Source organism: Girardinichthys multiradiatus, chromosome 9, assembly GCF_021462225.1.
Source record: "Girardinichthys multiradiatus isolate DD_20200921_A chromosome 9, DD_fGirMul_XY1, whole genome shotgun sequence".
Classification (NCBI taxonomy): domain Eukaryota; kingdom Metazoa; phylum Chordata; class Actinopteri; order Cyprinodontiformes; family Goodeidae; genus Girardinichthys; species Girardinichthys multiradiatus.
Window position 1 is genome coordinate 43,916,834 of NC_061802.1, and position 23,788 is coordinate 43,940,621.

Sequence of the window (23,788 nt, forward strand, 5' to 3'; positions counted from 1 at the left end):
TAACATCTTTCCTTCTTCTGCTTTACCTCTTCCTCGTCCTCTCCCTCTAATTACTGGCGTCCATTCATCAAAGTCCATATTGTCCTCCTGTGTGTCCATTCTGAACCATTCACATACCAGTTTATGTCTCTTACCGCCACTTGCAAAATTTAATAATCTCTCAGCATCTATCTGCTCGATACTGTTATGAAAATTCAGTCCATATTCCGGTGAATTTTGTTCATTTAGCGTTAAGTAGCCTGGCGAGTTCACAGTCCGACTCCTCTTTTCTGGCTCTATGATCGCCACCGTATCTCGTAGCTCGCGAGCAAGGTGGTTGTTTCCTTCTTCTTGGGTCCACCATTGTCCTCCTGCTGTCATCATGATGAAATGGGAGGAGCGCAGGAACACACACCAGCGTGCACACAGGCCGCCTCGGCCCCCAGATGAAGCATGACGGGCGACAGCGAGACAAAGCCAGGTGACCCGGGCCAGCATGACAGGTACCGGCAGCCGTTCCTGATCGGTGTGTCCGGCGGCACGGCCAGCGGCAAGGTTGGCCTTTCCATCACAGCAGCCTAACATGTTCTTTGTTCCATTCCTCTGTCTATTTGTTTCCGACTCTATGAGATCCAGCAGTGGATGTTTTTATTCATTAAGAATATGAACATTTCTTTTTTTTTTTTTTTTGTTAACCTTAATTATTTTGGATCCTTTCCGTCGTCAGAACAGATTTTGTTGCTTGACTAGTAACATAGATCAATTACTAGTATGCCTAATAGAAAAATGAAATTAAGTAAAGAGAGTCGGTGAAATTTCAGGTTATTGCCAGCAGCTGCAGGCACAGTCAAATCAGAGTAAACTGAAACACATTTAGAACTCCAGGACGTAAAATACTTAAGGTTAAAAGGATGCACTTTTCATTATAATATTACATAATCCTTCCTCTCTTTTCTCATGGATCTACTCATACGGTGTTCCAGTATTACGTATTTTGTTTCTGCCCTTCCGTTATTGATCAACGTTATTCCTGAAGTGTGCAGAATTTTGAAGCTTGCAAGTGTTTGTCCTTCAGTGTCCTTTCTATAAAGTGAAATAAAATGCTTTGGTGCACAGTTGTTTTTTTTGCCATTTTTATGCAGGCGACAAGCTCGATGTGTGGCTGATTAAGTAGGCAGAACTTAAATTGCGGTCGAGCTTTCAGTTGTTGGCGGTTTCTGCTTCCTGATGTCATGCTTCACTGAGTAACCGTTTACAGGAACACCTGTTTATCCAGTCATATTATCTAAATCGGGGTTAAAATGTGCTTTTGTCATGTATAAGCCTGTCTGAGCTGCAAAGACAACCACAAAGACAACTACAACAACCAGCTAAAACTAAACAATCCATTTTCATTGCAAACAACTATAGGTTTGTTTAATGCTTTAATATCCAGTTATCTATTTTATGCATTTCAGGAATGTAAACAGTTGGAGTGTTTTTCCCCATTGCAATGTTGCCAGATTTTACATTGTTTAAAAGCTTTGCTGATGGTGAGGATATTTAGCAAGTGCGTAGGGTTTTATATCCTGCAAAAGGCTGCTAAAATGTAAAGTTTTATATTTCCTGATTTAAAAAAAATCAAGAAATAAAAAAATATATGGCTCAGTGGAAGGAGCCATCATTGTGCAATCTGAAAGTTCTGTGTGGGATTCCAGCTTCCTCCTGCTACATGTCGATGTGCACCTGGGCAAAGGCTCTTAACCTGAAGTTGCCAACAATCTGCCTATCGATGTATGACACTGTGTATGATTAGGTGAGTGTGGCTCTAGTGGAAAGCGCTTTGAGTGGTTGGTATGACTGGAAACGCACTGTATAAATTCAATCCCTTTACCATTTAGTGAAGATGGCATGTTAGACCATTTATACGGTCATCTGTTTCCCTGCATGTCGGAGACTGAGTTGCAGGGGTAACAGAGAAACCCAGACATTCTTCTCCCTCATCAACACTTTTCAAATCCAGGAGGATCCCAAGGCATTCCCATACTAGTGAACTCTGGGTATGCCTTGCAGTCTCCTTTATGGAACGTGTTGGGAACACTTCCAAATATGGGCAATCCAGGAAGCATTCAGATCAGATGCCAGAATTTTTCCAAGGCCCTCTGAGATGATGGAGCTCCTCAACGTGCCTCTGTGACAACATGAAGCCACCTAACAGGGAGCACTTATTTCTCCCCTTTGTGACAGAGATCTTGCTCTTCACTCATGATCTCTATGCCATACCCATAGGTGAGGGTTGAACTGGTAAAATGAGAGCTTCACCTTTCAGCTGCACTTCTTCACCACTAAAGAACTGACCAAAAGCCTCATTACAGCAGATGTAGCCCAGATCTGTCTATCCATCTCTGACTCTATTCTGCTATTTCTGGTGAACACAAAAATTAGATACCTTAACTCCAACCTGAGGCAGATGTTCACTAATTAACCAGAGGTAGATTTTCCTTCTTTCTCAACAAAAAACAATATCTTTTACCTGAAAGGTAAAAACAAGGCCCCTACCTGGAGCTCGGCCTGAGAGGGAAGCTCACAGATGAGCGTCTGGTGACTGTCCCTTGGCTCCTTGGGTTTGGTTGTGCAGGAAGTCCATTTTCCACCCATGCACATGTTGCTGAGAACAATCGGCATTGTTGTAACTTTAGGCCAAGCCGCTCTGGGATCACAGCAAGAAAATTACAAGACAATGGTAGAAAAAAGAAGACTCCTCTTTGGTGACAAACCACTGATATTATATTTAAAATATATGTCCTTGCTAAAAAAGGGAACCTGGCATTGCTTTACTCTTGCTGTGTTTATTTCAGGCAGCATCTCCTGAAGACTACAACTGGCACAGTTGTGACTCAAGTACATTGACATAAATCACAGGAACAGTGTGTCCAGGGTTGGCTTTTCTGACATGCAGTTTTAGCATAGTTGTACTGGATGTGTGTGGTTTTGTTCAAAGTGAAGGAGTTGGGGAAATAAGTTGTTTAACATAGGAAGGGGTACTGATCCATCTAGTTTGACTCAGTGGTCCGGAAATAGTTTTGTACAATATTTATTGTTTATTAGAACACTTGTGCCAATGACATACCTTAACAGAGGATAGAGTGATACTCAGAAAACAGGCCGTGACTCTGATAACTCTGCTTGGTGTTTGTGTTCCTGTTTGGCCAGTCATCAGTGTGCAACAAAATCATGGAGCTGCTGGGACAGAACGAGATTGACCATCATCAGCGCCAAGTGGCAATCCTCAGCCAGGACAGCTTCTACAAGGTCCTGACCCCAGAGCAGAAGGCCAAGGCACTCAAGGGCCAGTTCAACTTTGACCACCCAGGTATCATAGTGGTCCTCGTGTCTTCACTAAAAGGAAGGATCATAAAGTTCTTCGCCATGTAGAGATGGTTAATTCAGTTGCGTTTCTGAGAAATTGTTTGGTGCTACTTTGATCTTTCTTTTTGTCTAGATGCATTTGACAATGATCTTATAATCACCACTCTGTGGGACATCAAGGAGGGAAAAACGGTCCACATCCCTGTTTATGATTTTGTCTCCCATTCCAGGTGAGTCTTATCTTGACCTTACAAACTATAACTCTGAAAAAACAATACTAGCTTGTGTGACCTCTGGTTGCATTAAAGGTCTTAAAGCAGACCTGATGTCCCCTGTGGACATAATGAGGCATAGCAGAGATGGCTTTAGAGTTTTGTGTTTGCTCTCTGCCTATCAGGAAGGAAGAGACGGTGACGGTGTACCCTGCAGATGTGGTGCTGTTTGAAGGCATCCTGATGTTCTACTCTCAGGAGATTCGAGACCTTTTCCAAATGAAACTGTTTGTGGATACAGATGCAGACACACGGCTTTCACGCAGAGGTGTTAAGTTTTTACATTGAAAACATGTTCTTAAATTGAAAAGGTGTTTAACCAGTTTTGGAAATGTTTGAAAAGTCCACAAATAGAAAGTGGAGGACACTCTGGGTTTATCCAAAGAAATGCATTTACTGGGCCTCTAGTATTCCAGGGTTGGACCACCTCTTGCTTTCAGACCTGCTTTAATTCTTGCATAGATTCAACAAGATGCATCATACAGTTGCTGCCAAATTGTCTGCTGCACATCCATTATGCGAATCCCCCATTCCATCACATCCCAAAAGTGCCTCAGTATTCAGTTTTTAGCTGTTAGGAGCGGCATCTGCTCTGGTCTTCTGCTGTTGTAGCCCATCTTGTTTTAAGCTTCGACAGGTTGAACATTCAGAGATAGGATTCTGCCTCCTTTGCTCGTAACGGGAGGTTATTTGAGCCATGGTTGCCTTTCTATTATGTTGAACCATTCTCCTCTGACATCAACAAGGCATTTTCTTCCACATTCTGAAGATTTTCTCTTTTTCAAACTATTCTTTATAAACTTGAGATATGGTTGTGTGTGAAAATCCCAGAAGATCAACAGTGTCTGAAATGCACGGACCACCCTGTGTGGCCTGAACTAATGTGACCTGTACTCAAACCCACTATGTTTCCTGTTCTGATGGTTAATTCAGGAAGTCATCACTGAGTTACTGCCGTGTCATTGACAGCTTCATTTGTGTTACCAAACAATTAAACAGGTGTGCCTAATAAAGTGCTCAGTAGGTGTCAAACATTTCAGTTACTGATTAAATGAAGAGAATAGAAATGTGTTTTAGACAAAAGCCAGTATACCCAATGGAAACCAGTGTGCATGTGTTGATTCAGAAATTTATTATGTTGGACTTTTTTTGTAAAAATTCTTTTAGTTCATGATTTGGATTTACCTTTTTCTACCAGTTGTTTATATGGACAAATACTTGTGGTTGTAAATTTGGATGATAAATGACCTGTTGTTGGCATGTCCTTTTTAGATGAATTTCATTAGAATATTACCAATGGCACAGACAAGTCACTCTGGATATTAATCTGCTGGGAAAAATATTAGAGGATTCATTTGGATCTTATGTCATTGAGAAACCCAATCCAGAATGCTTTAGCATTCCCAAAGTACACTGAAATTGGTTCTCTAAAGTTTGGAGCAAATGGTGGCTTGTTTTTTATTTTATTTTATTTATCTCTTATTAAAAATGTCACTCTGAAACCTTCTTGGCCAGATGGTCAGAAGCAAGCTAAAACTTTTGAAACTGGGTTACAGATACTTGAAGGCACTGTAAGTAAACTTAGTTTTAGTCTGTCTGTTTTTGACTTGTCCAAACGGATGTTTGTAGAACACTAGAACTGTAAACTTGTAATAAAAACCCAGCTTGGTATCGTACCCAGGCCTAGTCCATGTTTGATAATGGTGATTACATTTTCTCATGTTTTCTCTCATTTTTCGTATGTTTGGGTGTTTTGATTTTTGGTGTCTGTAGACCCAAAGATCCTCCTTTTTGGTTCAATGGGACTCAAATTTCAGATGGAGATGTTGGATTTAATTAGAAGTAACAGCTCTAAGATGTTTTGGGTACCAGCTAGAACATTCAAACAGTTGTAGATAAAATACAGTGCCTTGCAAAAACTATGCTCTTGAACATCCTCACATTTTGATGATTGCCATTTTAGCTGTTTGTGATTTTAAAAGCTGCATAGTTAGGGGTCGCTGGATTCTACAATGCTTTGCAGCGATCTACCAGACTAATCTTTCCAATAACATGTAGTGTGAACAGCGTTCACAAAAACAATCTCTGTTCTTAGAATTTCAAGGCCTTAAGGTGTCTAGACACAATTATGACTGATGGAAGGGATTCATTATCATTTATTCAGTTCCCCAAGTCAGTTTCCATAAAGAAAAAAATATCATTTGATTGGTACATTTTCTGAAATTTCCATTGGATGTTTTGTCAGGCCAAGTATTCCTGCAGGTAACGTTGTGGCATATCCTCTGTGTGTATCAGTGCTGCGGGACATAAGTGAACGCGGCCGGGACTTGGAGAGCGTTCTAGCCCAGTACATCAACTTTGTGAAGCCTGCGTTTGAGGAGTTCTGCCTGCCAGTGAGTGTGCATTCTGCTCCTGTTGTCTGCATGGTGTGACCATGAACATGGACAATAACCTTCCTCACAGCTCTGTGTTTTTTCTTGCGCTGTTTAGACCAAGAAGTATGCAGACGTGATAATACCAAGAGGAGTTGATAACACTGGTGAGTTTTGGGGGGGAGGGGGTCAGTGACCCTTCACTAGACTCAACAGGGATAACTTGAAGGTCGCAGCTGTGTTAACAGTTAATGTCTGAGCGTGGACCTTTTCTCTGGGAACTAAAGAAGCAAGTTGAGGACAAAACAGTGTTGTTTGAGCTGAGAAATAAAGGGCGTCTGAAACAAAACAGGCAAAGAAAACATGGACTTTTAAGGTTCTGTTCTGACTGGGTTTTAGCCCCATTGCATTTGAATCTAAAAGTTATGGTGGTTGTTTTCTCCATGTGTAACCATCTGTCTTGATGAAGAAATATATTGTCTTGCAACGGCAGTAACACATGCCCCTTTTCTCTCACTGTAGTTGCCATAAACCTGATCGTCCAGCACATCCAGGACATCCTGAATGGCGGCCTGACCAAACGACTCAACGGGTGGATCAGCGGGTACGGATTCATGAAGCAGCAGCCCAACGTGGAGTCGAGCAGTCGGCCCCACTGACCTGATGAAACAGTAGCATACAGGTGCTCTACAACGCTGGTGGCAACGTGAGGATCAGCAGCTAGAAGCTGTAAATGTCTTCCAGTGATCTGGTTCTGCCCAGACTGAGGAAATCTGTATAAACGGGGAACTTGATTCAAGCTTATCTTTTCAGTTCTAGTTTCCTTCTTTAGCTTATCCTCCACACAGGAGGATCCCACGTGTTTACTTTCAGCCAAAGCTGATTGTCTTTACAACAGAACCTACACTCAGCAACAGTACAACGGGGATTTTAGTTTATTTTTTTACTGAAATCCTTCTGGGAAACAAAACTTTTCATATATGAGAGTTAGAAATTAAATGATTTGGGATTATTGCTGTTTTTGTGCTGTTGTCCTCAGCTGTATCTGCTTTGTTTTTTCTCTTTAAAATCAGTTTTGAGACAAGTTAAAGAACCAGTTTCAACCTCAGGTCCTCTGATTTAAACAGTGTCATAATGTCTGAAATGCATGTTTTTGTCCTCACTTTATGGACCAGCTGCAGATGTTTAGTTAAATGTGATCTGGACTTATTTACTAAATGTTACAGAGGAGTTAATTCTCATTTTTACAGTGTTATTTCTCTTTGCTCCCATACTCTGATGCAGTCAGACGCTTTCTTTAAAGAATAGGTACACTACCATGTAGTCACTGAGTTCAATATGTCTAAAAGTTGCTTTAAATTTTCTAGTTCTTATTTTTGTATTATTTTTTGTCTTTAAAAACTTCTCAGGTACTCTGCTGTTCCATCTGTTAAGGCTGATTTGTGTTGTTTTATGTTAAACTGAGAGTAAAAATGTCATGTCGTATTAAAGCTCTCACTTTTTCACAAACATTACAGCTGGACTTGTTTGGTTCTAGTTAAAGTAATCAGAAAGTCAAATCTTTCTCTTTTTTTTTCCAGATTAAAGGTGATTTCGGTGCCATTTTCACACCTATCTCAGTTTTAATGTGAACATGTGCTTCAACAATATTACTTTGGAAAAAGTAGGTTTTTGAAAATAAGATCCTTATCTCATTTATTTTCTTTTTCCAAACTTACCCACAGCTGGAAAATACCAACAGTAAATTCTCTGCTTTCCAGTACTTTTCAAAGTTCCATAGGAAACTTATTTTTTGCACTAGAATTTGGTACTTTTAAGCAAGCCAATGCAAACAACGGACAGAAAATGATACAAAATAGTATCCAAAGTCTCCAGAACATGCATTAGTTCTGATGTTTTAGTTTTGGTTGATTTTCAGTGATTTAACTGTGGGGAGAAAAAAAGTTTGATTTGAGCCTAAAAAGATAATGGTGGAACGCTTTTTCCCTTTACGCTGCATTCTTCTGTAATGCCCTTCCTACAGAATAAATTATTCATGAGGTGAGTCACCAGATAAAGCGCTGGGGTGATCGATCTTCTCACACATCACTGCACGCTGCCAGCCAGCTGGCTGAAAGAATGCTTACTTTTCTCTCAAAGACAAATTCTGCTGCTTGCGTGTACTTCTGGCAGCAAAGAAACAGTCCTGGGGTGGAAACTCAAGTAGCGCAACCCACACTCTTAATATGGTAATGCTGTTCTACAGCAGCAGCTGGCAAGCGATGCGCAGCATGTTTATGAACCTGACTGAGCTGACGGCCAGATTAAATAACCAGCAAACAGTTTGTTACTCTATGAAGAACAAAACACTGGAAACTACTCGTATAAACTCAGGTGTTTATTTTTTCCAAAATCAAAACAAACGTTACAACTGTACTGAATGCTATTTTTGCAACAGTAGATAGAAATCTTGTTTCCTGTTTTAACTCAGAAAATGGATCATGTCATGTTTTTATTGCACAATACAATGAAACTATTTTGAGTAAAGTCATGCAGTGAAAATCTCATACTGTCAGAATCCTGCACAGGATGAGGTTTTGCATTGTGTTACCTCAGATGTAACTGTGTTAAAACTGTTCATTTAAAAAGAACATTTTTTTTTAAATCTGTGATCGCATCTTCAGTAGATCACATGAAACAAAAGATTACATTAGTTGTAGTTCACTTATTTCCCATGTCTCAGGAAACATCCATATTAGAGATGCACTGATCTGGCTTCTCCTAGCTGATACCTTTTTTGAAGTGTGATGTGCTGATTTAAAGACTAATATAAAAGAGGGAAAAAAAACATGGCAGGTTCTTTGTTGGAGGAAGTTTTTAGGAATCGGGCGGAAAATAGGGGAATTTCAGGACGTTTCCTATTTATGCATCAAAGCTTATGTCCATAACCTTTATCTGATGTTAATCAACTCTGACACGTTCATCAAATTGCGTGCTGTTTGTGGAAGCTTTTGTTGACAAGAAATGAAGCTGTGAAACAGATATTTGACGAAGAAAAAATAATCTAATCAGTATTTGAGCGGGAAGCTGAACCCTAATCAGAGTTGATCAAGAGGAAATGGACAGATTCTAATCTCTGACTGATTAGTGCATCTCTGATTTTTATTGGAAACCAGGCCTTGGTCAATACATAATCTCATGTTTAAAATGTTCTCAAGAACTTGGCATGTCCTTTGAACGCTTTCTAACATTACCAAATCACAGACCCACAGGGTCTGAAATGTTCCCGAAGGACATTATTCTCCTTTTGATACATCATTCTCTGTCTGTGGTGTTCTGACCGAAGAGGCCGCGATACAGTTCACTGCGAGCTTCGTCACTCATGGAGCTGTGGTCCACCGGCGCCATGAAGTTCACCAGCTTGCTGTTGACGTGGAATCGCACTTTGCGCCCCTTGCTGGCTTTGGTGTCCACCTTCTTCTTGATCTTGCTGCGCAGCTTCTGGATGGCCAGCCACTGCCTGCCCATTGCCACCTGGTCATTGGAGTCCACCACACTCGTCTTGCGCTCTATGAGCTCCCTAAGGAGCTGGTGGTAGAAGTCGTCATCGTCATATATGTCCTCATCCAGGTCTTTCAGGTGTGTGTTTGCTTTCAGGTGATTCTCGCCGGCCTCTCCCTCTGCCAGGACATTATCAGGGATCACAGCAGAGGTGTCTTTCTTGCCTAGGACTCTGTACTCTGAGCGTCTGGTCTGGGTGCGCCGCAGCAGTCTCTCTTTGTCCATCAACACCTGTTCCACCTGGGTCAAAATGTTCCTTTCAAATGCTCCAAAACCTTTGCTGCTTTTGCCCATGGTCAGACGGGTTTTGTCATGCCACTTCTGTAGCGTTGCGTTGCAGTAAGGCTGGAAAGCTGCAAAACGTTTGGCCATGAAGTCAGGGTACTTTGCCATGTCCAGCTTTCTTTTTGGTGCTCCAGCTTCCTGTGCTGACCTCCCCTCATCATCCCCATCACTATTCATCTCCTCCTCGCTCCCAGCTTGAGGCTTCCCTACAGTGATGGGCTGCGTGTCTGGGCTCTGGTACAGCAGCTGGTCATGCAGCTCCAGCAGGGACCTCTGGAGAGCTTTTAGGGCCTTGTGGGTGTTCTTCAGAGCCCCAGCGTACTCAGCCCCACCTCTCCTCTTGAACTCTGGGAATGTCGGCGGCTGGGGCAGCTGGTTAGCCGTCACCAGGGCTTTCTGGATTTTGATCCGGCCCTCAAGCATCTGGTCCCAGAGAGCCAGCTGATTTTTCACAGCTCTGCCTTTCTCTACCTCCTCATCTAGTTGGTCTTTAGAAAACGTGCGAACAGCATCTTCATCCTGCTGGTCTTCTATCTCATCGTCCTCAGAGCCTTCATCCTCATCACTGACTCCAGACTCCCCACCGCTGTCATCGTCATCTTCACTCATCCCCAGGTCGTCCATGCCCTCTGTCATTTTATAAAAGTCCACTTCCTTATGCAAGGGGATGTCAGAGACCTTCGCTTGTGATGTCACTTTAGCATCTAGTTTCTGGTCTCTGCTCAAGTACTCTCTCTCCTCATCCTCCCCCTCTTCATCATCGTCCTCATAATCATCTTCACCCTTTATGCCTTCAACATCTTCAGCCTCCTCATTCTCTACAGAACCCTCTTCATCATGTTCTTCTATTTCATCATTATCATCCTCTTCCTCGTCTGATCCTCCAACATCCTTGAGTAGCTGTTTACGGGACACTGGCTTCCCCGCATACCTTCTCTCTGTGTCCTTGAGCAAAAACGAGCTACGTTTTCGGAGAGAACTGACCCCGACCCCAAGATCGCTGTCGTCGTCCTCGCTGAACCTCTCGATCACCCGGGCTTTGGTTGCCTCGTCAGCGTCGTCCTCTGGATCCGCGAACTTGGGCAACGGATTCAACAGGTCCTCGAGCTCCTGACTGACCGAAGCCGCCATGACTGAGAGTTTATATTTTACACGTGCGGCGAATACAGAAGGGCTCCGGGAGAGACCACGGTGGGGCTGACGTTGCTAAGATGCGACAAACCCGAGATGTTTGTGTAAGAAAACCCTCTAACTTGTCTTACAGGCAAATACTTGATCTGTGGACGACTTTTTTTCTTTTCTCATTTTCATTATCTGTTAAATGTTTGCTCTGGACAATTATTTATTTCGATAAAGAAAATTGTATTTATACATTTTTAGAAGATCATCATCTTCCTCTTCTTCTTCTCCTAATAATAATAATGATATTTATGATGATTATAAAAATATCTATCTATCTATCTATCTATCTATCTATCTAAAGGTATAAGGTACGGTTATTTTATAATCAAAACTGAGCGAAAAATGTTGAGTTCATTCAAGTGCGACGTTGTTCAAATTCAGTGGGAAACACCTTCAAGACAAAACTCCGGATACAAATTCACCTTGTCGTTGTAGCTCAGCACGCATGCGTACATCGAAACGTTGGCTCTGCGCTGTTCTTGCTAGTTTTGCTCGTAATTCTTCATCACAAATAGCATAATTTAGCCTTTAAATATGTCCACAAGTGACTTCTATTTGAGGTATTATGTCGGACACAAGGGAAAGTTTGGACACGAGTTTCTGGAATTTGAATTCAGACCTGACGGTGAGTGTTGTTTGGCGGTAAAACTGATGCTATAGTTTCCTTTGGTGAAGCTAACATTGTTAGCAGCTGGGTATGAGCAGGCCGCAGCGGAGCCACAGCAAATCGAGAGTGCAACATTATCTCTGTAGTTTCAAATGTGTCTGCAAATCGTACTAATCAGCAATTTAGAATGTTGTACCGACTTTGTGGATATTTAAAAATACATTCAGTTATAATTACTTTCATTTGGAAGCATATGAGCTATGTAGCGCTTAGGTTCATGGCTTTTCCTCATGTGAAATTCATTCATTGTATGTTATTTTGATCCCAATGTTTTCTTAAAGGTAAGCTGAGGTACGCAAACAACAGCAACTACAAGAATGACGTCATGATCAGGAAAGAGGTAATTTATCGTCTATTTAAGCTCATTAATTTTGTCCTAAAACCTGCTCCCTCAGAATGAATAAAAGACCATGTTGTTTGAATTTCCGTAGTGTTGTTATTCTCTTCGGAAGACATACCAATATAACAAAATACTTATTAGTGTTATATATTTATATTATTTTGATGAAGTGGTTTTTGTTATCCTGCATGACTAAGTGATATGATCAGGTAGACGCAGGTATGTGATCGGATTTATTTTCTAATGGTTTCCATAGTTCCAACAGACAAATGTTTTTTCCCTTTTGTACCAACCAGGCATATGTTCACAAAAGTGTGATGGAGGAACTGAAACGCATCATTGATGACAGTGAAATCACCAAGGAAGATGATGCACTGTGGCCGCCTCCTGACAGGGTTGGAAGACAGGTTTGTCATGACACTATATTACACATGTTCTATCCCACTTTGATTTACACTGGAGAAAAACAACTTTTATTTATTTTTTATCCTTTTTTTTTTTTTTAAAAAGCAGCAGAAATCTTATTTGGGCGAAATCTGTCAGCTGAAGGAACTTGTTTGAATAAAATCTGAACTGTTTAGTTTAAATCCTTAACCTTTCACGTTTGGAACTGCCCACTGTTGTTTTATTTTCCTTGTGTAGTTAGAAGCAATGTTTCCTTAAAATGTCCACTTGGCAGTTACGTTTGGTTATTCCCAGATACATTGAGTTAAGGCCTTAAGAAAAACTGCAGAATAAATCTACTCAGTGATGATAACAGGAGAAATGACCTCTGTTGTGGGAATGCATATATCATTAATGTCATGAGTTCAATAATCACTCTGGCAAACGTTAGCCACCTGTTTAGCCAAAAGTTCTTCAAAGTAGTCAATAATATTAATGGTTCTCAATTGTGGTTTTAAGGTTTCTGAAATGACTCTAAACATTTCAACCGTTTGGACTTCAACTTATTTCTCCTATTAGGTGTTGCTCGAACCAAGCTGTCTTTAGTCTAAGGCTACATTCATACTGCAGGTCTTGATGCTCAATTCAGATTTTATTGGGTGGTTGTTCAAACTAAATGTGACCGCAATCAGATTTTAGTCTAAACAGTTTACGACTCCAAAGTGGGGGTGTTATTACTAGTTTGTTGAGCAATGGGAGCCGTGGTTTGTGAACCTGCATTGTGAACGTAGCCAAAGTGGCACAATTCAGATTTTCTTTGGATGTGAAAGGACCAGAAATGGGTTCTGACTGCCGGGAAAAGTCAGATTTGGGTGACAATTGCATGCATTGTGAAGATAGCCCTCTGTTCTCTACTCTACATTAACACTGATCATGTGATGACATGAAATGTGGACTAGAGCTATGTTTTGTGTCTTATACTTTCAGATTAAATGTTACAGAAAATGTTGTATCCAATCTAAACAGCTACAGCTTTGCATTTTCAGGTTGTCATTTGATTTTGTGTAGTTCCCATAAAATAACTGACTGACCTTCATGTTTTTTGCATTACTTGCGTGTGTTTACAGCTTTCACACATTATGAGGGTTAAAAATTAAATAATTAAAGGTTATTCTACTTTATCATTTTTTTATGTTACTAATCGGACATTTGTAAGCATCAATGTAAGAGTAATTGCATTGATCATCTCTGGAAGTGTTTTTAACCTGTTGGTTGTTCTCAGGAGTTGGAGATTGTCATTGGAGACGAGCACATTTCATTCACAACTTCCAAAATTGGCTCCTTGATTGACGTCAACCAGTCAAAGTGAGTCCAGCTTAAGCTGGCAGAGCAGTGTGTTACTGTGTGTATGTGTTACTGTCAGAGGGGCTGAACTTGAAATGTTTTGCTTCATTTCAGGGATCCTGAAGGACTTCGTGTGTTTTACTACCTGGTCCAGGATCTTAAATGTCTCGTCTTCAGTCTGATTGGGCTTCACTTCAAGATCAAGCCCATCTAGAATGTGTAGAAGGAACATTTTGGTTACGTTAGCTGATTTTGTTGAACTACCGCTTTTGTACATTTGTTTTTGGTGGAAACTTTTATTTTGAATAAACAATGAAAATAGAAGTAGTGTCCTCCTGATTTGTCAGATCCTAACTTCACTGAGCATTTAATAAGCAGAAATGCTGCTTCTGGTAAATTGACTTGCTTAAATGAATTTGGAGCAGATCTGGGTTGCGACACAGAGTTGAAATGTACAACATGGGAAAAAAATGTTTGGTTTTCTGGGCTTTTCCTTCCAATCTTTTATAGATAATAAAACTGATAAATGGAGATTTATATTTAACTTTGTATTTTTAGTCTATTTTAAGTTCAGGTTGAAGAACTAAAGCTTGTATTGTTTGAATTTGTTTTATTCCTCAAACAAACCAGTGTTTTACAAAATGTACCTTTTTAAATAATGTCCATTTAGTGCAAAAAGGGCCGACTCCATGGTTTATTTTGCAAGTTAAAGGGGGACAGATTTTGAAACAAAACTGATATTTTAGTCCAGAAAACACCTGAAATGGGCCAATATCTCTCTGAAGCCAGTTCCAACTTTAAGATTAATAGAACTAACAGATAATAGAATCAGTTTACTATTCGAGCAGTTAGAAAGTGTAATGTCTTCAAATATCCAGAATGCAAATGTTAATAAAAACTATAGAAAAACAAATCTAGAAATTTTAGTCATGAACATTGCTGATTTTCTTTTTTTATTAAACATGAGCTGGAATCCTGGATAATTCCAAAAGACAATCAACCACAGCAAGGCTCCAATCAGAAACAAGTAAAGAAAGTGAAATAACATAAATTACAGTAAATTTCTGTTCACATTATCTTAGTAAGGCACAGCATCCATCTCCAGGATGGCGTCTTCCAGAGAAGGTGTCTGCAGCTGCCTGTTGCTGTGTAGATCCTTCCAGACCAAAGTTAATAACAGTCCCAACATGTACTGAACATACAAGTAAACTTTTTTACTTTTGATTCATTTGCTTCTTAAAAACCCTGCTAATGCAAGTTAATATTTACTAGAATGTTTTACAGATCTAATTAGCTAATTTTTTTTTTTTAGTGATTTGTGGTCATCGGTCACACTTGAATCTTAGCTGAGAGGTTTCCCTTCCAGAACACTGAAGATGTCCTCCAAAGACTTGTGGACACACTGCAGAAACTCATGGACGTCGCGAGCAGGATAGCTGGACACGTTGCAGCCGATCCAGTTGTCGTGGACACCGTAACCAACGCCGAACCCATCAGGCACCACCGGAGCGAAGCCCCCGAGGCTGACGGCGGGGCTGGTGAGTGTGCTGGTGGAGAGGACGTTGTGGTTTATAGCAGCGTAGGCTGGGTCTGTATACAGGCTGTGCAAAGCTTGGCCCTTAGACATGGCAAGGTAACGCAGGGCGAACAGGTGGCGGTCAAACCCTTGACCTGCTCACACAGAAAAAAAAAAAAACAAGTCACATTGCTCTTCAGTATTTACAGTTGAAATGTAGCCACGTGAAAGACCTCGTTGCACATTTAGAGATTTAGGTCTTTAGCAGGGACTCCTAAATACACACTAATGATTCAAGCCCCCTGCTAGATGGACTGTAAATCTGAGCTAACATAAGCCCTGCAAAACATTAGCGGAGTCTCTGTAAACACAAAGGTTATACATGTGACTTACATTGACCTGGACATGAAGATAAATAAGCTTTATTGTTTGTGTCTTCAGAGCCCTTTCAATTGACCTTCATCTAAGTTACTCATTAGGATATTGTCCTTTAAATTATGGATGGGTGATATGACAATATTACTCAGGGATCAAGGGGCGACCAACTCCGGTCCCCGAGAGTTACTATCCTGAAACTTCTAAATGTTTCCCTTCTCCAACATACCTGAATCAGATGAATGGCCCCTTACCAGGCTTCTGCAGAGCTGAATGATCGCTGCTGTTGAGGGATTTCAGCCATTTGAAAAGCTATTTGGCCTTAATTGTTAAGTTCTTCTTTAGGAGCCAAGTTTTCACATAGAAAAATCGTGATCACGATTTCACTGTGATATTGTACTTTAACCATATCAACCACCACACCTAATTTAAATGCAGCATATTGGCAGCAGAACTTCAGGATAGTGGCCCCCAGCCCTGGTTCTCTGGGCCCATGTTCCTACATCATTAGATTTAGACCTCTGCTCCATCCCATCAGATTCAAATGATAACTTTACCTCTTCAGCATGCCATTAAAGTTCGGCAGAAACCCGTCAATGATCCATTCATTCAAGTCAGGGTTGTGACAACAGGGAAATAGTTAACATATGAATGAAGACCGGGGCTGGGGCCTATGGAGGCTCTAAAGTGCCACAATGCAGTTAAATATGTAATAAAATACATTCATAAAAAAGTATATATAAAAATCATTATCTTACCATTCCAATTATTTAAAACACTGTCCCATGCTGCAACACATCATGGATTCATTTTATTTGTCAACCTTAATCATCAAGGTTAGAGGGCGGGGTTAACACCGCTCCAATCAAGATGATTGGTCTGATATCGACTTGGATTACAATTTAACCTGAGATAAGAGTTTTCATGACTTCATGGTTAACCATATGATTAGAAAAATAAAATACTAAACTGCTTTTAACATACAGCTTCTAATTGTAATTAATTTCTTTATTAAATTATTTTTGATATATTTTTTGTTATTATAAATAATTATGGATAACTTTATATGACCATTGTTTATTTATATCAGTGGTGTCCAAACTTTGGGCCATGTGGGCCAGATTTGCCCAGTCTAAAGTACTCATGGGACACAGTTTTTAAAAAAAAATTAAATATACTAAAATAATTTGGGGATTTTTACTATTACCTGTTCAGCAATAAATTAAACATGTAATACTTCAAGGAATCAAACATCAGAGTCAGGTGTTTGTAGATCTGAAACATTAAAAGGTGTCACAGGTTGGATGTTTTTTTTTTTAAAGCCTTTAGTTTCTTCATTTTTATTTGTCTTTTTGTATATTCTCATCAACAGCGAAATATCACCAAACTCTGGAGGATCATCTGATTCAGCCAGTCAGAGAACTACGACTTGAGATTTATTTTCCAGGAAGACAACAGCCCCAAGCATCCAGCAGGAGCTACACAGTTATGGATCAAGGATAACAAGGTGAATGTTCTGGAATGGCTGAATCAGAGTGAAGATCTCAATCCGATTGAGAATTTGAGGCTGGAGCTGAAACGATCTGTTCACACCTGATCCCAGAGCAACCTGACAGAGCTGGAGGGAAGAGTAGAGAAAAACCGCAGCAGACTCAGTGCTGTAACTGCTGCCAAAGGTACGCCTACTAAATACTTATTTATGCAATCATTTTCTGAAGCTTTTATATTTATATTAATGGAGATAATTTTGTAAAAATCTGATTTGACCTTGATATTACATTTTTATTTGTAAATTCTTGTCCAAAAAGCCAAATTATATTGACCAGGGACCATATTAGGAAACCATTAAACACTGATGACTCAGTTACAATTAACTCACATTTTCCTTTCTCATTATTAACCCTTCCCCACTCTTCTATGTGAGCTTTAGTGTCTTGGTCACTCAGATCTAGATCACTGAAACTACCTGACTGGCCGAATATCTTATTAACATGCAAAACAAAAATGTCGGACTTGAAATAGAACTGCTTACCAAAAACTGCAGTCCTTTGCATTTGCAGAATTGCAGACATTGATACTGGAATGTTTGAGATTTTGACATATTGAGTATCTTTAACCAGTGGGATTTTTTTTAAATGAACATTTTATATCATTACAAATCAATGTTTTTCTGTGCCACTCTTTACCAGAACTGTTGTCGTTTTTGAAGAGCTTTATAAAGTGTGGTTTTTTTAAAGAACAGAAAAGTTTTTACACACCCATAGCTGCCTCCTTTGTGAGCTGGCTGTGATATTTGGAGCATTCGTTGAGCATGGCCCGCAGCTCCTCCATACTGTGCTTGCTGGGCTCATGAACGAAGGCGTGTGAGCAGCGTTTGGTGTGTACGGTGGCTGGTCGGATGGTCTCTGTGCGGCCGTGCCTAAATGCTGCAGTGCTGCAGGATTCATATGTGGCAACAGTCTGGCCGTACTGCCTCAGGAACGCCATCTGAAAAGACAGCTGGGCTACAGCGTCTGGACTCAGCTTGCTCTTCTTCAGCTGCTCCTTCCCACCTTTCTTGAACTCCATGGCGTCGATGGTAAGCTTTGATATGGACAAGTCAAAGTTCTCTTTGGCTTTCTGTACGCCATTCTCCAGTTCTCTGTCCAGGTGGAATTGCAGCCTGCGGACAGCAGAGGCTGAGTCCACAGCAGCCGGGGCAGAACCTGGGTGCACCAGCGGTTTCTCTGTGGTGTCTTTGAACACCTCGTTCTGAAACCGGAGCACAGCTACTCCATCGCCCCAAGCGTGCTCGAAGTTAATAGCCGCCTGACCGTCCTTGGCTATGATGATGCTGAAGGACTTGTCATACCAGCGGTTGCAGCCGTCGCCATGCAGCATGTTGTGGGAGATGTGAATGTGGTCCCGCATGCTCTCTTCATCCAAGCAGAGACAGAAGAGGGCACTGTCAACCAACCCCAAAGCCTCTGCATTTCCAGTAGCTACCAGCTTCTCCCTCAGCCCTGCCCAAACATCCCTGTTCTCACTGGTCAGGATACCCAGAGGGAAGGAGGCTGCCTGTGTGGAGTCGGACAAAATGTACTTTAAGTGGGAGTGGATCTCGGCCGGTTTCACCATATTCCCATCCCTGTCGACAACATCGAATACATACATGTTGCCTTTCCTCATGACTAGCAGATGTCTGCCTTTCTCATCACCGAAGAGCTCATCCCCACCGCGTTTTGGGATGCGGGTTGAGTTGAAGAGGCGGAAGTACTGAGACATGTCAAGCGGGTACGCGTTCACCATGTAGGCTCCGTACCAGGACAGGGAAGGCGGAACCCAGCGGATGAAGTTTTTGAAACTGTCTGTGTCGCTCTTTGCCGGGTTCAGATGGAAAACCTCCGGCTCCAGTAAACCCGCTCGCAACGTCTTCATAAAGCGCACGGCTGAGCACACCATGTTAGCTGACCGCACCAGCTGCTCGTTGTACTCCTCCTTTGGATCGGGATTGAAGGACATGAAGGGGTTGGAGTTCAGCACCACAGAGTCGCGCGCAGACAGATACATGTCGAACCAGGGACCTGATGTTTAAACAGATTCATTACTGCCAGTATTTATCTGAGATGTTCTGTGAAGTCATTAAAGGGTGACACACTCACCTGAGATGTAGCTTGTGTGCTTATTGTTCTTGTCCTGAACCACCAGTTCCTCATGCAGCTCTTTCCCCACACTGTTCAGGAAATCCTGAGCAATTTTCTCTGTTGTTCTGAGGACAAAAGGTAAAGATAGCTACATGTAAATTTAAAGCATCAAATAATGAAAAGAGATTATAATCCTGTTGGGAACTTACGCAAACTGGTCACCATCCAGCAGAGGTTTCTGGGCAGCTAAATACCTCCTGATAGTGTCCTCCAATTTAGGTATGGGGAGTCTAAAGAGCAACAGAACAAAAGTCAACACTCCACATATCCATAAACCTATAACAGTCAGGCATAACATTATGACTAGTGACAGGTAAAGTGAAGAAAACAGTCTCTTCTTCATAGCTATATCAGACAGCAAGTTAGCATTTTGTTCACTGATTTGTTGGAAGCAGGAAAAATGGGCAAGCATAGGGATCTGGACCAGGTTGGGACAGCTAGAACACTGGGTCAGAACATCGTCAAGCTGCAGCTCTTAGCTCCTGCTAACATCTTGGTGCCAGATACTACAGCAAACCTTCAGGAGTCTAGTACAGTCCAATACTCAACAGGTCAGGGCTGATTTGGCTGGCAGACAGAAAGAAAGACATAATGCCATACCTGTTGGTTGGATTCACAATACCTTGAACTGGCAAAAGGCTAGGATTGGTTTGACTTTCCTGCATTTCAAGCTGCGACCCATTTCAAACATTTCCGGGGTGCCAAAGCTTTTGCTTCTTTGAAATGTGGTCTGCTTTCTGCATAGACACCACTGGAATAGATGTGGTCTTGAAGGAACCATGATGTTCTAAATATGCTGCTGCACCTTTCTGAATGAATGCTTTTATCACACAACTGGAAATGAGCTTTGCCAACCCCATACCATCCCAGATCCGGACTTTAGGACCTGCTGCTGAGAATAGAGCCTGTTTTCATCTTTGGACCAAAGCACATTCAATTCAAAAATACTTTATTAATCCCAAAGGGAAATTAAATGTTGTTGTAGCTCATTATGTAGGTTTCTTCAAAGAGCTGTTGTAGATGCAGATGGCTGTGCGCAGGAAGGATGACGTTCATTTCCTCCTGATCTGCATTACTGATTTGTGACACCATGATACACTGTTTCCACAGAATGATTGAAGATCCAAGAGGTCTCACACAACGTTTCAGGTGGAGATCAGTAGAGCTCCTATGCCGCTAAAGGACTCATATCTTTCATAGATATAAAAATCATATCAACTCTGCATTGGCAGATACAAGATTGTCAAGATTTGACAACCTTGAATAAAAATACCACAGCTTTAATGTATTTAAAAAACAATCCATAGCATGATCTAATTGAACAAAAAAAAAAAACGTTTATTCCCTCAACTGCTAGAATAATACTTTTATAGGAGTAATGAGTGCTGCTCCTTTGGTTTCCACACCATTTTGCGACCAAAAGATATTTCCAAATAGTCGGATTGGTATTCTTATAAGCCAGAAAGATGCATAAAGTAGAAGCTCTATTTCAGCAAGCTGACCAGCAGTGTGCAGTGCAGCATTTCTCCATGCTTCACAAGATCGGAAAAAACTCTGGTTACAACAGGACTTTCTCTGGCATCTTCTTAAAATTACTTTAAATTGTGTAAAGGTTTTTGCAGTTTTGAAACTACAACTCATTAAAGCCTGGATTTACCAGCTTGGCTAATGACCAGCATCACCAGTAAATGAGACCCCTGGATTTTTTCTACTGTAATCCTGCCTCCAGCTGTGAATGAAAGGAAATTATTTAAAGGAAAGACATTTTTGAATCTTAAATAAAAATACATCTTGTTCCACCATGCGATTGTTTTACTTTGTGGCTTACAGCCAGTCCAGTTAGTGACAACTTTATCTTAATGAAGTGGCCAGGATCACATCTGATCAGAGTCTCAAGTTAGTTCAAACGTGAAACATTCAAGAGTTTATCAATGTGTTCTGTCTGTCTCAGTCTGTCACCGCCGCCTTGTGGTCACAGAGTTGAAATCAAGCGTACCCTTTTACCTACATTAGTCCTTAACCTTCTGTCATTAGGAAACCTTTGTTAAAACCCACTAAAGGCTTCAGTGTAGCTCTGCCAACATTAGACCAATGAAATGACCGATTTATTCTTCGGGAATGGTTTCTTGTGATTGATTTTCCTACCTGGGCAAACTCTTTTGGTAATGCATGGATGGAATGACGCTTTGGTGCAGATAGTCCGCAGAGGAAGATGCCCTGCTGCTGGAGTACCGCGCAGAAATCACTGCGAATCTTCTAAAATGTATCAGACCGGGTTTCCTCAGACAGACAGCGTATTGTGCTGACAGAAACGCAGCCATGACGTTAGCTACCAAAATAAATATACACAGGAACTGGTAACAAAACGGGTTAGCACTGAGGGCAAAGGTAAAAGCTACAGAGACATCCGCTCCGCAGCTGTCAGCAGGTAGATACCGCAGCTAACCCCGGCGGCTAACAGTAGCAGGCTGCCTTAGTTTAGCCTCTTTGGCTTCAGAAGAAACGTTAGTTTAAGAAAACGCGCTTCATAAATATGTCATACTAATCTCAAAACAATTAAATGACACAGCTTCCAGAACAACTAAATAAATAGACCGGAATTGAAATAACAGGAAGTCTAACCGGTACAACAAGTCACGTGATTTGTTCTGGTTCCGCAAGTTTTTTGGAGTATGCGGAGGTTACAGGCTGTGGTCTGGTGTTCACCCAAACGCCATTAAACGACCACAGCTCAGCTATATGCCACGAGCAGATCCAACAATGGGAATTCTTAAAATACAAAATCAGACAATTATCTATTTCATTTATCAAACAAATTTATCAAGAACATAAGAAAAAGAATTAGATATCATACAACTCAACATAGACTGCAATAACCCTAATCCCTCAGAAGAAGACAAGCAGAAAACGTTAACCCTTCAAAATAAGCTAGATGAAATGTATGTCCAAAGAGCCAAATGAGCATTTATTAGGTCAAGAGCCAAATGGATTTAGGAGGGAGAAAAAAACACTGCCTTCTTCTGTAATTTGGAAAAAATAAGACCACAGGAAAATTACTTTTACTTGCACTGCCATACTTGCACAATGATCACCTGCACTGTTGTATTGCTCTTGCATCTTATACTGCTCTATATTTACTCTCACTCACTTAAAACTGTGCACATATATTTATATTCTATTGTAGATATGTTTATACTGTTTAATTTGTACTGTATTGCACCGACTACGCCAAAACAAATTCCTTGTATGTCCAAAAACGTACTTGGCAATAAAGCTTTTCTGATTCTGATTCTGATTCTGAAATGCCATACAATCTTTATTAATAAATAATGTAGAAACCACCTATGAAAAAGTAATTCTAGAATTGCGCCGCTCAATGTGGCAGCAGGTTGGAGTAGCTCTGTTACTTTTTATTCTGATTATTTCTTTTTAACAACACAAATTGCTCTTGTGGTGGATAAAATTTATATTTTTTGGATGATTATCCTCTCCGGTGTCGGATGCTGTGCAGCTGGAAGAATTGTTGCCAATACTTCTTTACTTTTGGACATTTGTCATGATGCGTCACCATGGCAACGGGGTTGTTTTTTTTTACAGCCAGGAGCAGATGATTAAAATCTCAAAAGTTCAAATAATACGTCAACTACAACCCCAAATCCCTGATGAGTTGAAAAGGAGGCATCATGGATGCAGAGTAGGAGCAAAGAGAAGGAGGAAGTTCAAACCATCTCTTCCATCAATCATGATGGGCAATGTGAGATCGTTGGATGAACTCCAAGGCCTACAAAGGACCCAGACAGAGTATAAGGAATACACTATTATGTATTTCACCTAGACATGGCTGCAGGATCATATCCCTGACTCCAGCGCCTCTCTGCCAGGCTTTCTGACCATATGAGCAGACAGAGATTTAAAGAGGAGCGGCAAACGCAAAGGAGGTGGACTGGCAGTACTTGTGAACAACAGATGGTGTAATCCAGGACATGTTACTGTGAAGTGTTGTCTCTGCAGTGGAGATCTTGAACTGTTAGCAGTAAGTTTTCGTCCATATTATTTACCCAGAGAGTTCACCAGTGTTATTTTGGCAACAGTATACGTTCCACCTTCCGCTGTTGCCGACACTGCATGTGATGCCATCAGCTCAGTTGTTGCTAAGCTACAGACACAAAACCCCAATGCTTTTGTGGCAATTTCTGGTGATTTTAACCACGCTTTACTCTCTGCTACACTTCCAACGTTTCAGCAGTTTGTCAGCGGCTCTACCAGAGAAAACAAAATATTGGATTTGTTTCATGCAAATGTCAAGGACTCATACATCTCTAAAGCAAGACCTCTTCTTGGCAAATCAGATCACAATTTTGTTTTCCTTTGGTCGAAATATAAGCCCCTTGTTCAGAGGCAACCTGTTATAAAAAGAACTGTTAGAAGATGGTCACAGGAAGCTGAAGAAGCCCTGCAAGGTTGCTTTGAGGCTACAGACTGGGATGCACTGTGCCAGCCA

General features: G+C 41.0%; 4 protein-coding genes across 6 annotated transcripts; 2 read left to right on the plus strand and 2 right to left on the minus strand.

Moving 5' to 3' along the window:
* Window positions 1-7,485, plus strand: uck2a (uridine-cytidine kinase 2a). Of its 3 annotated transcripts, none has more exons than XM_047373787.1 (7): window positions 1-534; window positions 3,172-3,331; window positions 3,461-3,557; window positions 3,725-3,867; window positions 5,895-5,992; window positions 6,090-6,138; window positions 6,494-7,485. In XM_047373787.1, exons 1-7 carry the CDS (start codon window positions 433-435, stop codon window positions 6,628-6,630), a joined length of 786 nt encoding a protein of 261 aa, XP_047229743.1. In that variant the 5' UTR covers window positions 1-432; the 3' UTR covers window positions 6,631-7,485. The 3 variants fall into 3 exon arrangements, with proteins under 3 accessions (XP_047229743.1, XP_047229744.1, XP_047229745.1); XM_047373788.1 differs by having other exon boundaries at window positions 1-482; XM_047373789.1 differs by lacking the exon at window positions 1-534 and adding an exon at window positions 1,173-1,389.
* Window positions 7,486-8,333: 848 nt separating this feature from the next.
* On the minus strand, window positions 8,334-11,035 carry aatf (apoptosis antagonizing transcription factor). Its single transcript, XM_047373894.1, has one exon. It carries the CDS (start codon window positions 10,925-10,927, stop codon window positions 9,266-9,268), a length of 1,662 nt encoding a protein of 553 aa, XP_047229850.1. The 5' UTR covers window positions 10,928-11,035; the 3' UTR covers window positions 8,334-9,265.
* A 366-nt stretch (window positions 11,036-11,401) lies between these two features.
* On the plus strand, window positions 11,402-14,037 carry magoh (mago homolog, exon junction complex subunit). Its single transcript, XM_047375510.1, has 5 exons — window positions 11,402-11,603; window positions 11,927-11,985; window positions 12,282-12,392; window positions 13,652-13,734; window positions 13,828-14,037. The coding sequence occupies exons 1-5, from the start codon at window positions 11,513-11,515 to the stop codon at window positions 13,925-13,927; spliced, it is 444 nt and encodes a 147-aa protein (XP_047231466.1). The 5' UTR covers window positions 11,402-11,512; the 3' UTR covers window positions 13,928-14,037.
* A 616-nt stretch (window positions 14,038-14,653) lies between these two features.
* cpt2 (carnitine palmitoyltransferase 2) lies at window positions 14,654-21,931 on the minus strand. The gene is made up of 5 exons (XM_047375509.1): window positions 21,433-21,931; window positions 19,437-19,517; window positions 19,246-19,352; window positions 17,863-19,167; window positions 14,654-15,384 (listed from the first exon to the last, which is right to left on the minus strand). The coding sequence occupies exons 1-5, from the start codon at window positions 21,606-21,608 to the stop codon at window positions 15,056-15,058; spliced, it is 1,998 nt and encodes a 665-aa protein (XP_047231465.1). The 5' UTR covers window positions 21,609-21,931; the 3' UTR covers window positions 14,654-15,055.
* Window positions 21,932-23,788: the final 1,857 nt, after the last annotated feature.

What these genes read in the sequence shown, in the direction of transcription:
- cpt2 (XM_047375509.1), bottom strand. Translation starts at nt 21,608, where the DNA reads ATGGCTGCGTTTCTGTCAGCACAATACGCTGTCTGTCTGAGGAAACCC. An exon ending in GCACACAAGCTACATCTCAG is followed by an intron (nt 19,168 to 19,245) that starts GTGAGTGTGTCA and finishes TTTAAACATCAG; the next exon opens with GTCCCTGGTTCGACATGTAT. An exon ending in CACAAAGGAGGCAGCTATGG is followed by an intron (nt 15,385 to 17,862) that starts GTGTGTAAAAAC and finishes CTGTGTGAGCAG; the next exon opens with GTCAAGGGTTTGACCGCCAC.
- magoh (XM_047375510.1), top strand. Translation starts at nt 11,513, where the DNA reads ATGTCCACAAGTGACTTCTATTTGAGGTATTATGTCGGACACAAGGGA. An exon ending in ATTTGAATTCAGACCTGACG is followed by an intron (nt 11,604 to 11,926) that starts GTGAGTGTTGTT and finishes GTTTTCTTAAAG; the next exon opens with GTAAGCTGAGGTACGCAAAC. An exon ending in CTGACAGGGTTGGAAGACAG is followed by an intron (nt 12,393 to 13,651) that starts GTTTGTCATGAC and finishes GGTTGTTCTCAG; the next exon opens with GAGTTGGAGATTGTCATTGG.
- uck2a (XM_047373787.1), top strand. Translation starts at nt 433, where the DNA reads ATGACGGGCGACAGCGAGACAAAGCCAGGTGACCCGGGCCAGCATGAC. An exon ending in GCGGCACGGCCAGCGGCAAG is followed by an intron (nt 535 to 3,171) that starts GTTGGCCTTTCC and finishes CTGTTTGGCCAG; the next exon opens with TCATCAGTGTGCAACAAAAT. An exon ending in GATTTTGTCTCCCATTCCAG is followed by an intron (nt 3,558 to 3,724) that starts GTGAGTCTTATC and finishes TCTGCCTATCAG; the next exon opens with GAAGGAAGAGACGGTGACGG.
- aatf (XM_047373894.1), bottom strand. Translation starts at nt 10,927, where the DNA reads ATGGCGGCTTCGGTCAGTCAGGAGCTCGAGGACCTGTTGAATCCGTTG.